The 15751-nt window shown below is 48.8% G+C and overlaps 2 protein-coding genes across 3 annotated transcripts in view; one reads left to right on the top strand and one right to left on the bottom strand.

Moving 5' to 3' along the window:
• The window catches only part of COL17A1 (collagen type XVII alpha 1 chain), a 48048-nt gene extending 38852 nt beyond the window's left edge, over positions 1-9196 (top strand). The window contains exons 39-57 of the mRNA XM_047761357.1: positions 80-121; positions 278-331; positions 971-1027; positions 1306-1332; positions 1646-1678; positions 1762-1836; positions 2390-2422; positions 2954-3079; positions 3600-3737; positions 4225-4293; positions 4598-4738; positions 5238-5327; positions 5428-5538; positions 6013-6159; positions 6395-6730; positions 7218-7355; positions 7606-7668; positions 7821-7901; positions 8247-9196. Coding sequence (XP_047617313.1) covers positions 80-121; positions 278-331; positions 971-1027; positions 1306-1332; positions 1646-1678; positions 1762-1836; positions 2390-2422; positions 2954-3079; positions 3600-3737; positions 4225-4293; positions 4598-4738; positions 5238-5327; positions 5428-5538; positions 6013-6159; positions 6395-6730; positions 7218-7355; positions 7606-7668; positions 7821-7901; positions 8247-8299 — 1814 coding nt within the window. The 3' untranslated portion in view covers positions 8300-9196. The remainder of the gene's footprint in view (positions 1-79; positions 122-277; positions 332-970; positions 1028-1305; positions 1333-1645; positions 1679-1761; positions 1837-2389; positions 2423-2953; positions 3080-3599; positions 3738-4224; positions 4294-4597; positions 4739-5237; positions 5328-5427; positions 5539-6012; positions 6160-6394; positions 6731-7217; positions 7356-7605; positions 7669-7820; positions 7902-8246) is intronic.
• Positions 9197-11115: 1919 nt separating this feature from the next.
• Positions 11116-15751, bottom strand: part of SLK (STE20 like kinase) — a 61907-nt gene continuing 57271 nt past the window's right edge. For both annotated transcript variants that reach the window (XM_047759893.1, XM_047759894.1), the window contains one exon: positions 11116-15025. In XM_047759893.1, coding sequence (XP_047615849.1) covers positions 14879-15025 — 147 coding nt within the window. In that variant the 3' untranslated portion in view covers positions 11116-14878. The remainder of the gene's footprint in view (positions 15026-15751) is intronic.

Raw genomic sequence — 15751 nt, 5'->3', positions numbered from 1 at the left:
GGACAGGCAGCTCAAGGCACGTAGTGAGGAAGCCAAGAGCCTAGGTTCAGCATTGCCTCTTTCTCACCTTCTTCTATAGGACTGTCCATTCCAGGCCCTCCAGGACCCCGAGGCCCAGCAGGTGAGAGCTGAGTGGTGGGAGGTGGGAGACAATGTGATCCAAAGCCCAGGCTTCTTCCCATCTGGCTATTAGGAAAGCGCTTCCCTGCCATTCTCCTGGGCAGAGGGTTCCTGCCTTCCTCTTGACATTAATGGGCCCTGGGCCTCTCTTACCTAGGGGAAGGCTTGCCAGGCCCGCCAGGCCCACCAGGATCTCTCCTGACCAGCTCAGGTAACGCTGGGGAGTCATGTCACTCCTGTTCTCCACTTCAGCCCTGGGCCCCGCACAGGCTGTGGTCACAGGCACTCGGCCTTCCTGACCTACTCACCATGCTTCCTCCTTCTGACTTTCCACCATGGGTGTGTTTCTTTCAATTCCATGCTACCTTCTGCATGGAGAGAGTACAGTGCCAACCCAGTCCCCGAGAGCCCTGCCAGCCTATCCTGGGGGAGATGCCAGTTCTGCCCTTGGGGAGCTTCTAGACTGACTGGGGAGACCTGGTTCCCGTCCTCAGGGAGCCTAGGTATGATAAAGTAGGCAGGACGCATGCTCATGAAGTGAGACAAATGCTGACAGTATAACATAGAAACTTACGGAAATAACTTCAGAGCAAACATTAGCCCAGAACTTGTCCCTGGAGTAAAATTCACCCACCCATCCATTTATCTGTCCATCCATCCATCCCTCCCTCCCACCCACCCATCTGTTTGTTCATTCTTTCCTTCTTTATTTTTCTATCCAACTTCCCAACCATCCATCCATCCATCCGACAAATATTGAGCATCTACGGAATGACACGCACTATGCTAGGTGCTGCTCCCCCACAAACATCACTGCATTCACACTCAAAACCATTCTTTTCCTCTATAGAGACCATCTCCGGCCCTCCAGGCCCACCTGGCCCCCCAGGCCCCAAAGGAGACCAAGGTGAGAATAGTGTCTCAGGGAAAACAGTGTACACATGCCTGCTCACCCAGCTGGTGGCCCAGAGGTTTGGGATGAGGCTGGATGAGTCAGGGCTCCACTAGGAGCTCAGTAGCCTGGAGCACGGGGTTGGGGGAGGCACGGTGGTCAGAAGCTCTGCAAAGAATTGCCGCCTCTGCTGTTCTGGTGGGAGGAGAGCCCCCATGCCCGCCTCCGCAAGGTTCCCTTGAAGTTGCATCATCTGCTAGGGACATGTCTCACAACTCTGCCTTCTCCCTCAGGTCCCCCAGGCCCCCGAGGACACCAAGGTACAATAGAGCTGGCATCTAATAAAACTGGGGTAGGGATGGTGGTGGCCAAAGCTGACCTTTCAGGAGCCCTGAGCTCCTTAAGTTTGGTTCAAACAAACGAGGGTAGATCAGAGTGTCTGATGGTTGAGAATTTGCATGCGTACGTGTGTGCACACCTGTGCGTGTGTGTGGCAGCTCTAGATACTGCCTGAGGGGCACCCCAGTAATCATGAGTCTTGGGGAGCCTTGGGAGGGAGGTGGTGTCTTGAGCGGGCGCCTGGGGAGAGGGAGGTAGGCGCAGCTGACCGTCCCTCTCTGCTGTGCTCCTCAGGCGAGCGAGGCCTCCCAGGGTTCTCAGCCGCAGGTAAGTGCCAAGCGCCCCCCACTGCGGGCCTGCCGGGGCCTCTCCCCACCTGGCTGACTGCACTGTGTGTTGTTGGCCTCCAGGCTCCGGTTCTCTTGGACTCAACCTGCAGGGACCACCAGGCCCACCGGGCCCCCAGGGACCCAAGGGTGACAAAGGTCAGTGAAGGCGGTGAAGAGTGGGAGGAAGGCTGGCTCCCGGAGCCTGAGTACTTACTGGTGCCACAGCCTTGGGAGGAAGAGGCTGAAGAAAGGAGAGTCTGGAGGGAGAAAAGGATGGGGAATACAGCCTGCCCAAGGAAGCTGCAGTATCAATACAGAAACGAGATTAAAAACATGGGACAGGAGTTTCCCCAGTGGCTCAGCAGTAACAAACCAACTAGTATCCATGAGGTTGTGGGTTCGATTCCTGGCCTCACTGAGTGGGTCGGGGGAGCTGATATTGCTGTGAGCTGTGGTGTAGGTCTCAGGCGCAGCTCGGATCCCATGTGGCTGTGGCTGTGGCGTAGGCCAGCCACTATAGCTCCAATTTGACCCTTAGCCTGGGAGCCTCTATATGCCACGCATGTGGCCATAAAAAGAAAAGAAAAAAGAAAGAGGGAGGGAAAGGAAGGAAGGAAGGGAGATGGGACAGTTGTTGATCTACAAGCTGATGGTTTGGTTGGACTTAACCAAGGAAGGCTTCCTACAGAGCTTCTTGTTTGGATTTCAGGTGATCCTGGAGTCCCAGGTGGTCCTTCTCGAGGTAAGAACCAAAGGTGACCAAAGTCCTGCTTCCCTTCTTCAAGCGCGGCTGATCATGCCAATGAGGGTGGTACTCAACGAATCCCGTCACTTATCCATGATTCAGTGTAGATGAGGTTCTTTCTCCATGCGCTAGGATCTCTGAGCTGCCTTTAAGGAGGTTAAAGTTAGTTGGATGGGAGGGAGGGCCCCTGCATGATAAAGATGACTCACGATGCCCATGACGAATGATGGCGGCAGAACAGAACCTGGGAGCTAGGAGTCCAGGGGTGAGAGAGGCCACGTGGCTGGTAAGCAGGTTGCCCGAGGAAGGGGAGGACTCAGCCGGGAGAGTTCCTAGGAGCTCTGTGCCCCGTTCAGACAGAGGCTGCTGCAAGTTACTCCTTCTGTCTTTCTGGGGGACCTGTCTCTTTGCCACCGCCCTAGTTCTCCTATGAGAAAGTCCTTCCCTCCCCAGACTGGAAGCAGTGCCTGGGTACCTTTATGTGACCCCAGGGTAGAGAGATCAACTCAGAAACCTTCTCTCCTGCAGGGGGATCGTCATCGGGCACCATGCTCATGGCGGGCCCGCCAGGCCCACCAGGGCCCCCTGGGCCTCCAGGCTCCTTCAGCAGCTCCAGCCTGGAGATTCAGCAGTACATCTCTGACTACCTGCAGAGTGAGTGCCCAGTATCAGGGTGGAGCAGTGTGTGTGTGTGTGTTGGCGCGGGGTGGGGGGTACACGCGCACCAAGACTGCAGGTCAGTGAACTCCTGGATGGCCCACCTTCCCACAGCTGCCCTTGTACACAGCCTTGTCCTCAGCCCCCAGAGGCTTGTACACCCACGTGCTCACACACATGCATGCTTTCACACCTGTGTGTACTCCCCACGCGCCCCCCCCATCCCTGCATCCCTGTGGAGGTAAGGATGTAATCTCCACACACATGGGCACCAGAGCTGGCTGGGTGGCTGACTGAAGTCTCATTGGCCACAGCTCCTGAGCACCACCTGACCCAGCACAGGCTCTACCTCAGTTTCTCCATCTGTAACAAGGGGAGTCTATGCTCCCTGTGGGCCCTGCCTTGGCCAGTGGGCAGGATACAATAGGCATTTCATCAAGTACTTCAGGTCACCTCTGTGGGGAGGACATGCCTTCTTGGGGACAAGCTTGACTTTGCTTCATTTCTTTGTTGGCAGGTGACAGTGTCCGGTCTTATCTCTCTGGAGTTCAGGGCCCTCCAGGCCCACGTGGTCCCCCGGGGCCTGTCACCACCATCGGGGGTGAGACTTTCGACTACTCAGAGCTGGCCAGCCTCGTCGTGAGCTATTTACAGAGTAAGTCTCTCCCCACCCTGTAATGATACCTTCCTCCCAGGTCCACATTTATTCCTAGAGCCTCAGCTCTTAATTTACTGTTTGCTTTGTCCTTCTGAATGTGATGTCCAATACTGAATTCACCGTAAGCAGGTTGCCAGGATCTAGCTTCAAAAATGAGTTGTTGAGATTAAGAATAACAGCACTGAGCCCTTCTTGCAGGTAACGGATGTGACCTAAGTACATGAAAAGGGATCCATCCGGTTGGCAGGATCATGGAGGAGTTAGGCCAAAGAATACTCTTGAATACAAACTACTTCTTACCCCCCCCCTCCCCAAAAAACCCAACCTTTGACCTTTTCATGCTTTTGAAATAGCCTCCTAATGCCCCCATTCATTCATCTCCCCCAAATGGAGAGAGCTGGTTGGCCAGGTCTTGGTGATTTCGGAGTAATGAGGGCATGACTTCAGTACCAACTAAGCAGGTAACTCGGTTTCCTCCCCACAGCCTCAGGGTACAGCATCAGCACATCCTCTGCCTCCATCTCTTCTGCAGACATCCTGGCTGCACTCCAGCGTGAGTCACCTGTGACAGTGGGAGGGAGGGCGGGCGGGCGCGACACTTGGCAGACACACGTGTCTGGGTCTGAGCCCTATGGGGCAGCACAGGGGGACAAAGAGCCATTTCCTCCTCACTCCCAGCAGCCGGCTGGAAAAGGGGCATCGAGTCTTTCCCTGAAGGCCAGGCAACCAGGCAGGAGCCCCTTCAGTGACTGGACACTTGGGGCTGTCCCCCTAGGTCCTGAGCCCCCAGCTCATACATATCTGCGGGGAAACCAGGCCATCTCGGTGGTCCATGCCAGCACCTCCTGTCCTTTTAGGGGATGACGTGCGTCAGTATCTCCAGCAGTTCCTGACAGGCCCTCAGGGTCCCCCTGGTCCACCGGGAGCCAGCGGAGATTGGTCCCTCCAGTCTTTGGACTACGCCGAGCTGAGCAGCCGCATCCTCAGCTACATGTCCAGTGAGTGTCCGCCTTCTCAGGCAGGGTGGGCAGGAGGGCCTCGGTGAGGACTCGGTGCTGGATGTCCCTGCCAGGCTGCACCCAACCCAGACAGCGGCATTGAGAGCTATTCAAACCTGTGGCCAGAGCAGGTCACGGAGCCTGGTGAGGGAAGCCAGAATGAGTATCTTGGGCACATCCTGCAAGGAGTCTGCACAGGACTCACAGGCACACTTCTCTACACACACACACACACACACACAACAGCAGGAAGTGTGTGGGCACTTCTGACCCACGCTCTTCCAGGACCTGGAGCCCCTCCTCCATGCTGTGGGTGACCCAGGGTCGTGTCTGTGTTACTCTCTGTTGGTCTCTTCCTGCACCCCCCCTTTCCTCCTCTTTCTCTTTGCACCGCCCCCGCTCAAGTTGCTTCTGTCCAGCTTCATCTACCACATGGTGTTTCCACCTGCTCTTCCTTGTCTGACCTGCATCCATCACAGGATGGGATTTTGCTCCTCAGGCTCCGGAGTCAGCATTGGGCTTCCTGGCCCCCCGGGACCACCAGGCTTGCCAGGCACATCCTACGAGGAGCTCCTCTCCTTGCTCCAAGGTAGGGCTGAGCAGGGCCATCTGAACCAGTGCTTCAGGGCGGAGGGCAGAGCCCCTTGGCCGGAGCCATGACCCATCCTTGCTCTTCTTTGGCGTCTCAGGGTCTGAATTCAGAGGCATCGTCGGACCCCCAGGTCCCCCTGGGCCACCAGGGCTTCCAGGCAGCGTGTGGTCCAGCATCAACATGGAGGAGCTCTCAGCCTACCTGCAGAGTAAGGAGCGAGGGACCAGGGCTGCAGCCCGGCCTCGAGGGCTCCGAGGGGCTGAGCTAGGGCAGCAGTGGTGGTTCGGCCCAGGTGGCGGTCACCTAGGCCTCCTGGAGCCAGCGCAGGGCTGGCTTCGGGCTCTGGAGGCAGACACACTTGCTGTTGAGGCGCTTTTAGCTCTGATGGGGGTGGGTGGGGGGAACAGTGCTCCCAAGTCCTGAGAGAACTCGGGGGCCAGCGTGTGACCAGGTGCCCAGCTGGGAGCCCTGACTCCCAGGGGCAGAAGGGCTGAGGGGCTGAGGGGATGGTTGGATGAGGCTGGGGCGTGGGAGCAGAGAGCTGGTCAGCAGTCACTCAGGGGGACGCTGAGGAAGGCTCGGGAAGGCCTCCCTCACCACCTCCTCCCAGAGGGGCCCAGGCCCAGACGCAGCGGGCCTGGCTGTGGTCCTCATCTTTCTCTTTCTCCTGCCTCCCGCTCAGCTGCCGGGCTGTCATCCATCCCAGGCCCTCCTGGCCCTCCTGGTCCCCCAGGCCCTCGAGGGCCTCCGGGTGTCTCAGGAGCTCTGGCGACATATGCAGCTGAAAACAGCGACAGCTTCCGGAGTGAGCTCATCAGCTACCTCACAAGTAGGTGCCCCTTCCCGACCGTGCTTCTCCTTCTCCAGAGGAGAGGGGCAGCAGGGGCCTGCAGGGACCCAGAGGCCAAACACATGAGCTGCCCAGCTTCCTCCCAGCCCGCACTCTCCCACTCAGTGTGAGTTCCCGACCCGCTCAGGGGCAGGAGACCCTGGGAGAGACCCCCACCATCCCCTTCTTTCTCTCCCCAAGACTGGCTCCCACAGATGCCTCTTTCTCCCCACAGGTCCTGACGTGCGTAGCTTCATTGTCGGCCCCCCTGGCCCCCCTGGTCCCCCTGGGGACAGCCGCCTGGTGTCGGTGGACAGCTCCTATAGCCTGGACAGCAGCTCCTCCTCTCTCAGTCGGGGCAGCTCCTACAGCTCTTCCATGGGCATAGGAGGAGCCAGTGGGGGCTCCCTGGGCGAAGGGGGAGCCTTTGGCCTGGACATGGGCATGGGCCGGGGCTATGGGACAGTGGCAGAAGGCGGCATGTTCGGTGGCAATGGTGGCTTCGGGGCCGGCTATGCCGGAGGTCTGGACTACAACGAGCTGGCCGTTCGGGTGTCCGAGAGCATGCAGCGTAAGTTCGGACACTCGGCCTCGGCGCTGCAGGCTGGGGTGGGATGCAGGGGGCCCTGTGAGCATCTCCACATCCAGAGGGACAGCAGTTCTGGAGTCAGACAGGCTGGGACTGAAGACAGGCTTGGTTCAAAGGGCCCAGTGGGGACTGGAACCTGTCATGCTGTGGGAAACAGAGATGCTAGGGTCTTTACACTTTGTTTTCCCAACTATCCTTTCTCAGAAGAATTTCTGATTACGAAGGTTTTCTGGTGGGGCTGAAGGAAGGTTGTTAGCTAATAGCCCTTCCTCCTCGCGGCTTACCGGTACAGCTACGCAGTAAAACGCCTGGGATAAAAGCTCAGGGAGGCCCACAGCAAGGAGACAAAGGAAGCCACGGCACCCTTCCCTCGCAGCCCCCCTTGTAGTAACTGCGCTGGGTGTTGGAGGGCACTGTGCCCCCACTAGGAAGACAGTGTCGGGTGACTGGCCCCCCCCGTGTTTCGCAGGTCAGGGTCTGCTCCAAGGGATGGCCTACACGGTGCAGGGCCCGCCAGGCCGGCCTGGGCCCCAGGGACCCCCTGGAGTCAGCAAGGTCTTCTCTGCCTACAGCAACGTGACCGCGGATCTCATGGACTTTTTCAGAAGTAAGGCATCCCCGATGACTTTCCCAACACTTAACTTGCCGCCTCGACTCATGAGGGGCCTGCTCCTTAGAAACTAGTCTCATGAAAAACCTCATTAACACTTGAGATGTTGAAAATCCGATGAGTTCTACACTTTTTCTCTTACAAGTCCAAACTCTACTACTACCTGCCTGTGTTAATCTGAACAAACCACTTAACTCCCAAGCTCCAGGGTGATCTCTAGTCTAAGGCCAGTTTTCCCCCTTTGCAGCTTATGGAGCCATCCCAGGACCCCCTGGGCAGAAAGGAGAAGTGGGCATCCCTGGACCCAAAGGTAAGTGGTGGCAGGAAACAGCCACCAGGATCCTATGTAACAACCGCCTCTCAGGGAAGCAGCTCCTCTACCAGTGCTGTGCTGGGTTCGCATGTGCACCTCCGGGCCCCGCCCAGTGCTTTACTTAGCCATGCCCCCATGTGTCCTCCTAGGTGAGAGAGGCCCTGCAGGACCACCAGGTCGGCCTGGGCCACCCGGCCCTCGAGGGCACAAGGGAGAAAAAGGAGACAAAGGTAAGCCTGCTGGGAGACAGGCCACATGTTCCAGAGCCAGCAACTCTGGCAACTGGAAAATGTTAGGCAAATGCCCAGTTACTAAAGGCAGATACTGACAGCAACATCATCTGCATAACAATCAAATGAAGGCCAGGGAGAAAGGAAGGAGTGTCAACGCAGGGAGGAAATGGAGAACCAAGCTCATGATGAAAATCAATGTAAACCCACTGATAAGTCTTACAAAAGAGGTCACCTTTCAAGCCAGTTTTTCAGTAGCCACAGGTGCCTTAAGTTATCCAAGCTTAAGTTTCCGAAGACTAAAAGGTATTTTTTTCAACGTCCTACTCATCTTCTAACTTCCAGGTGACCAAGTCTATGCTGGACGGAGAAGGAGAAGCATTGCCGTCAAGCCATGAGCGACCCTTAGTGGAAAGGCCCCCTGGGCCAGTTCTTGCAATGGCCTATGGCACTTACGTCAAAACCTTTCCAGAGGGTAAAAGCTGGAGTCTCATTGTCCTACTGAGACAGCACCACAAACAGTCAACTAGAACCCTTATCTTAGTCTGGAACAATATATGTGTATGTAGAATTCAGTCCAAGATACACAGCCTGAAACAGCTTCACTGGGTGGGCTCAGCGATGGTATAGGATGAGACTGGCTTCCCTGCTGACCAGGTGTCTGTCTGTGACACTGAGTTCCAGCCCCAGCCTAGGAAGCCAGTTACCATAAACGTTGGCTCAGGAGTCCTGGAGCTTTGCCTAAAAGTGAGCCCAGTAAATGGAAGTTGGGGTGCCACTCGATGAGGCTGTTCCGGCTAAGTCTGCAAGGCTGTGCTCTCAGCTCCTTCCTTCCCTGCTCACTCTACATTCTCTAGTCGTAGAAAAGAGTTAGCTAAGAAGCAACTCTCGCAACTGAAAAAATTAGGAAATCCACTTCCTCTAAGGGTGGTGACAGGGTTTTTCCTAGTTATCTCTCACTGTATCTCACATTCCCACTTGCTTAGGAAGTTTGTTTGATTGCAGCTCTGACCTGTCTGCATAGGGCCACACTAGAGTTGATAGTATGTTACGGTGAACTAGGCTGCAGCTCATAGGAACGGAAGGGCGGTGGGCAGGAGGAAAGAAGGGGAGAGGAGGGTGAGGGGACCGCCTGGCGGGAAGCTGGCACCCCTGCTCTGCACTTGGGAAATGCCTGGGGGACTGGGTGCAGTTGGGTTTTAAGCACTTTTCAATGTCTATGAACATTCATGTGGTCTATTAGATTAAGAGTCATTTCAATTGCAAAATTTCCAATTAAAGGGTTTCTTTTTTAACATTGTTTAACGTGATCTATCTAACAAAAAAAAAAAAAGAAGAAGAAAGAAAGCTGAAAAGAAAAAATATTTTGGGTCAGCTGGGTTTGATTCTAACACTATTACAAACATAGAGTTGCTTGAACTTTGGGAGATTCTGGCCTTTTGTTTTAATCACTGAGATCATTAAAGGCAGACCTTAATCTGCAACTACTAAGTCAATTTGGGCATATAACAAAGCATTTAAGGTTTTCCCAAAGCATAAACTACTTGGAAAACACATAGGCAACAGATGAGCAACAAGATTATGTGCAATTAATGTAGTGATTTATCCTGGGGCAAAGGAACTATGCTTGCAAGGCAAGTAATAATACATGGAATAGCAAAACTTCCATTAAGGAAAAACGCACAGGGAGTTCCCGTCGTGGCGCAGTGGTTAACGAATCCGACTAGGAACCATGAGGTTGCGGGTTAGATCCCTGGCTTTGCTCAGTGGGTTAAGGATCCGGTGTTGCCGTGAGCTGTGGTGTGGGTCACAGACATAGCTCGGATCCTGCGTTGCTATGGCTCTGGTGTAGGCCGGCGGCTACAGCTCTAATTAGACCCCTAGCCTGGGAACTTCCATATGCCGCGGGAGCGGCCCAAGAAATGGCAAAACACACACACACACACACACACACACACACACACAAAGGAAAAATGCACAAATATCAAATGCTCCACAGAAATGCACAGTAAAATCACTCAAAGTCAGAAGAGGCTATACTGGGCCAACCTGTGAATTTGTTACAAGCTGTGACTCTCACTGCTGGATAACTAAAAATGGAGTCAATTCAGTCGACTTCCACACCTCTGCTCGTCTGAAAGATGGAATTATATTCCATGTCTCTCCTGAGTGTATCACATGTTATCCAGGGGAAGAAAAATCACCATTTAATTCCACTGTGTCAAACAACTGCAGCAACAGCCACCAGCCACAGATACACTGAACACCCTGTGTGGTCCTGTGCGTCCTTTATCACATCCTGAGAGCAACCGCTGTGATCAGTGTGGGAAAAATGAGTGCACAGGCCTTGCTGAATTTCAAGCAACGTTTTACTGGCTCATGAAAACTTACTATGTATAATGAATGACTGCATCATGCCTTTTTCATATTTTAGTTTTACCTAAATGCTGAATCAATTTGTTTTTGTAATAGTAGCTTTAGAAGCTCTGGTATTATATCCCCTTTAATGATACTTGATTCACGAGACATGAGTTTTTCCCTAGTTACGAGATTTACCTTTCCAAGCTATCCAAGTCTTTATAGACTCCTATGCTCCAAAGGGAAACAGAGTAAAAGCCCAAACTTGCTAGCATCTCTGGACAGAACCCAGATATGAGCTATGTCCTCAGCTGGATGGCAGTAGATCTGAGTCTCTCTGTTTCATCAAAAAAAAAAAAAAGTCAAGCATGTGCTCCATAGTATGCAACGCTCCAGGATTAGAAAATGACACGCTGTGCCTCTAGCCAAGCTGACCACTTGCCAAATGATGCTACCTAATGCTTACTGATTCTTGCATGAACCTATGTATTAATGGTAAAAAGAAGTTATTTTTAGCAGAAGTGAAGTCATACGATTCATGAAAATTTTGGTGAGAAAAATAATCCATCCCAAGGGAAAAAAGGACATAAAAAATGTATATATACATATGTTGACAGAACTATTTTAAGCACCACCCGAAGGAGGGGCTTGCTCGACAAAAGACTCCAAGTAAAAAGGACACTCGTGTGGTGACTAGAGATGGTCTGGAACACTAAGAAGTCTGAGGGGTCGGAAGATCTGGAGGACTGCAGGTTTTAAAATATAATCGGGATTAAAAAAAAAAAAAAGCTACAGAATGTTCTCACGTAGGACAAACTAGTTTTAAAGATTCTCAATAAAAGACTGCTTCCCAAAGTAGATTAAGAAATAACTTTATTTTTTCACTTGTCAATTCCATGATTGAAAAGACACGTGCTCCCAAATAGACAAGAGGCATTTTCGGAAACAAGATTCTGAAAATTTAGCTTGTGAGGTTATTCCACTGCAAATCAGAGAAGGAACACAAAAAGCTACAGCCAACATTTGCAACTGGTATAACGTTCTACCCCAAGCTTAGTAGCAGAAGTTTTAAAGCTATATCAAAACCATGTCAGCCACAGGATAGCAACAATAGTGGCATTAACTGTTGTGCCTTCAACTTAAGAAAAGCATTTAAAATATCCCATTTCCTAGAAAAGATCATTTCCCGGAGAAGAACTGATTTCTTCAAGCAGAAGCCTATTAGAACTGGAACTAAAGAGCTCTCCTCCTCCACCTCAGTTCTACATTTTCTTTTAATCAGCAGTATCTCTAGCTAATCATTTGACAGAATTTGGCTTCTCAGAAGAGTCTTTGTTATTTAAGCACAGTGTGGAATGGGGGAGAGTATGTAGTTACAAGGGAACTAGAAGAGTACAAAAGACAGTCAACTTCTGAAACTCGCTGATGCTCAAGAAATCAGAGACCCTCCATTACCAGAGGTCTCATATGCCTGAGAGCTTTGTGCTTGAGGAAACACTACTTAGAGGTAGCTCTGGTTCTGGTTTATATTTAATTACAATTTGCTGTATCCTGTCACAAGGAAGTTCTAACATTTCAGCAACATTAAGCACTCCAAATTTCTCCTTACCCAGCCTATAGCTGCCCCATAGAAAAGGTAAAGAAGAATCTTAACTGTAACTCCATAGAGGATAGCAGCTAATTCAGCAATTCACCCCCAACCACAGACTGACAGGACTAGGAAAGGCAACCTGGTGCGAGGAGCTCTGTGAGCCGGACCTGCAGAAGTGTGGCAGCCTGGCGTGTCACCGTGCGCGGGGAGAGGAGGGGAAGCTGAGTGAGCAGGTGCACACACGGAGAATTTCGTTTATGTATTTCAAAGCACGTTCTGCCACGGCGACAAAACCACCAAATCAGGGATGGACTTGACTGTACTCTAACTTCTGCATCTGTGCCCTCCCCAGCTCCCCACCCACACCTCATGCAAGAGAGAAAGACCACTCCGCTGTCTGCGAATACAGGGCCTAGCAAGAAGTGGGCAGGGCTGGGTACAAACAGCGTGGTCTACAACAAAACACTTCTTGAAAAGATTTATGAGACTTTAAGTAGTAAAATGAAGGTTTTACCTCTACACACGAATCATTCTGTAGTCCTGCACCCACAGGAATATGGTCTGGTCGTATTCGAAAGAGAACTCAGGTGTGAACACTGGATCCAAAGGGCCATTTTAAGGGAGATGCAAGAGCTGCTAATGAACTTACCAGAGTGTCAACCGTTCTACTCTGAGCCTCTTTCCTTTATTCAATACTCTGAATGTCAAGTGGAAAGGAATAAAAAGAACCAAATACTCAGACCAAATTAATTATGTGCCAAAACTATTCAGCACATAGGATAATATCATTTAAACGAAATGGGAAAAAAGTCCACTGCCTGAAGTACTAATTTTTAAAAAGCCAATAAACTGAAAATTTCAAAGGAGAAACTGGTATGAGAACCGTCCCCCTCTCTCCCTCTTCAAATGAAGCATTAAATATACTGGGTGACACTATACTGTCATTTCTATCATAATATAAACAATTCCCATCATCATCCTAAACATTATAAAGATATATATTTTAAAGGCTTTCAAAACATTTTTCAACCCAGCATTTGAGAATAAAGCATTGAGTTCTGTATACAGTAACACATTCATGTGATAAGTATATTTGAATTTACAACCATACATAATATATATGTATACATATTTATATTAAAAAACAAACTTGGCCAGAAGTTAAGGCTACCTACAAAGTTGTCCAAGTAAATTATGCTTGTCAAAACAATTATAAAATTAAAATCACATGCTTTTTTAAATCAAAAAAAACCACTGACAAAATAAGGTTCAGCAAAGTTTTCAAATTAACTGCAAGAAAGTGCTACAGATATTTACATTTTTCTTAACATGAATCAGTGTTCCCACAAAGTTTATTTGAATTTTTCACCAGCCTCAAGTGTAATATAACTTAAAACTGAAACTTCTAAAATTTGGTACCTAGTACTCATAAGAGAACAGGCCACAAATGGCAGGCAGCAAGCTTCATCTGAAAACATACTGTCTCACACCCCAAAATATGGTTTATAATACTGTTTGACCTGACACGTGATTGAAATTCTAACCCTCGAGAGGGACTGAGAGTGAACATTTCATTAATAATTACACATACCAGCAATCACATGATAAGATTTCAGCCTTTTCCCACTCAAAGTAAATCATTTAAACATGGAACAAAATAAAACCAAAATATAAATGACTTTATTTCAAAACAAAAAGTCCTTTCTGATATTTGCCTAAATATTTTATTTAAATTCTTTCTTAAAAACTATTCTGAGCAAATGCCTCTTTTAAATTTCAGAAAAAATATATTCATAAATATTACTCAGAGCCTACCAGTCTCTGAGAATTTTAAACAGAATTTGTTAAGATGGGAGAAGTCATTTAACCAGTTCATGCATTATTTTAGGAGATAATCTGAGATAGCTAAAACTATATTTCTTTCTTTCTTTCTTTTTTGTCTTTTTAGGGCCTCACCTGCAGCATATGGAAGTTCTCAGGCTAGGGGTGGAATTGGAGCTGCAGCCGCCAGCCTACACCACAGCCACAGCAACACCAGATCCGAGACGCATATGCGATCCACGCCGCCGCTTGCGGCAATATCTGATCCTTAACCCATTGAGCGAAACCAGAGATTGAACCCACATCCTCATGGATGGATACTAGTTGGGTTCTTAACTTGCTGAACCACAACAGGAACTCCTACATTTCTTTTAATGTGGTGAGTTTTGCATTTCCAATTTGGATAGTTAAAAGCTAACTTCTTTTTCTTCAATCTTTCCAAATTTGTACAACATGTACTTTAGGATGAAAATTTCTATCAAACGATAATAGTAGCAAGGTTTAAAAAACAATGCTTAATGCTAAGAGTGTTTTGTCCCTGTTGAATCAAAAAAGAACATGTTATTTTAGACTCAATTGAAATTTAGTGTTTTAGGCACTATTTTAATAAAACTAGCACCCTTCATTAGCGCAAGCCTTATTATTTTAGGCAAATTATTGAAGTAATTTTTCTCTTCTAAAAGAGTTTGTTCCAATATTTAAAGATAATAAATTTATTTACTGAATCAAAAGCATATTTTGATCAACTCATAGCTTTTTCATGACAGCTGATTCACCAAAAGAAAATTATTCCAACTCTCTACATCAGAGTTTCAATTACAGACTTTAGGCATCACTGAGAAGAAGTCAGGTAAAAAGATATTTACCAATACTTAAGTGATGTAACAGTTTTTTTAAAAATAACTTTAAACATTATATCTCTACCAGTTTTTCAGGTAACAGTGTCCAAACAACGTAATTTTTAAGATTATATACAAATCACCTTAGGGAATTACTGCAAGATGCTACTTTGCCGGCATGGCCCAGCATCTATCTTAGTTTCTTTCCCTTCATCTTTGCTAAACAAACAAAACAAACAGAAATAAACACCTAGCAGGTGAGGCAGGTGATTGTCTTCGTGAGCTCTCTGATACAGACTGTGGCAGAAGATGAAGAGAACAGAATGACATTTAAAAAGTCAAACCCAACCACAGAATGCTTCCCATTGTTATGATCCAGTGGAATGCAAGCTAGGAACAGGATAGAATTTGGAAATCCGGCTCTGTGTTGATGGGTTAAGGCATTCAGACTCCCCGGTCATTTTAAAGAACACTTCCTGTTCCTGCAGTTTCCTAGCAAACTCTTCTTCCAGTGTCTTAAAAAGGAAGGGAAAAAGAAATTATGTGCTAGTATTACAAACAGAATTTATTCTGACAGCCAAGATAAAATTATCTGCCCCCAAGACTTTCTCTGTATGTGAGCCTAAGGAAGAAGATAGGCCCACAGGCTGTGCAGCCCTAGGTTTAAGTCTTGGCTCAGCCACATGAACGGATAACTTGGGTCAATTACTCATCTTCTCTATGTTACAGAATCATTTCATTCTTCTGCTTTAAAATAGCGATGACACCATCTACTTCACTGAGTTGCTCTATAAGGATTAAATATGATAATAATGTACTTAATACATACTAGACACTCAACAGATGGCACCTATTATCAACTATTATCTGTCTCCCGCACATGGAACTTACCGTTTTCTATTTTTTACTTTGATTATGGATGTGGATGTCTTTTCTTCCACAGTGAACTATAAACTGTTTGAAGGTAAGACCTAAACCAGATTTATCTTTACAGTCCCAAAATATGGAACAAATATAATTAAGTGCTTGGTAAATACCTAAGGTATCAGGGACTTTGTGGACAAGTGACTCAGGGAAAAGTATTGCTATAGAAATACAAAGTACAGGAAAAGATGGAAGGATACAGGAAGGTTTCTCAAAAGAAGAAAACCATAAGCTTAGTTTCAAATGAAAGATAAGAATCTGACAGACAGCATGGGGAAGATATGCCAGACAGAGTGAGCTAAAAGCATGCAGAGGCA

The sequence above is a fragment of the Phacochoerus africanus genome, chromosome 15 (assembly GCF_016906955.1).
Source record: "Phacochoerus africanus isolate WHEZ1 chromosome 15, ROS_Pafr_v1, whole genome shotgun sequence".
NCBI classification, from domain to species: domain Eukaryota; kingdom Metazoa; phylum Chordata; class Mammalia; order Artiodactyla; family Suidae; genus Phacochoerus; species Phacochoerus africanus.
This window is presented reverse-complemented; position numbering and strand designations above follow the sequence as displayed.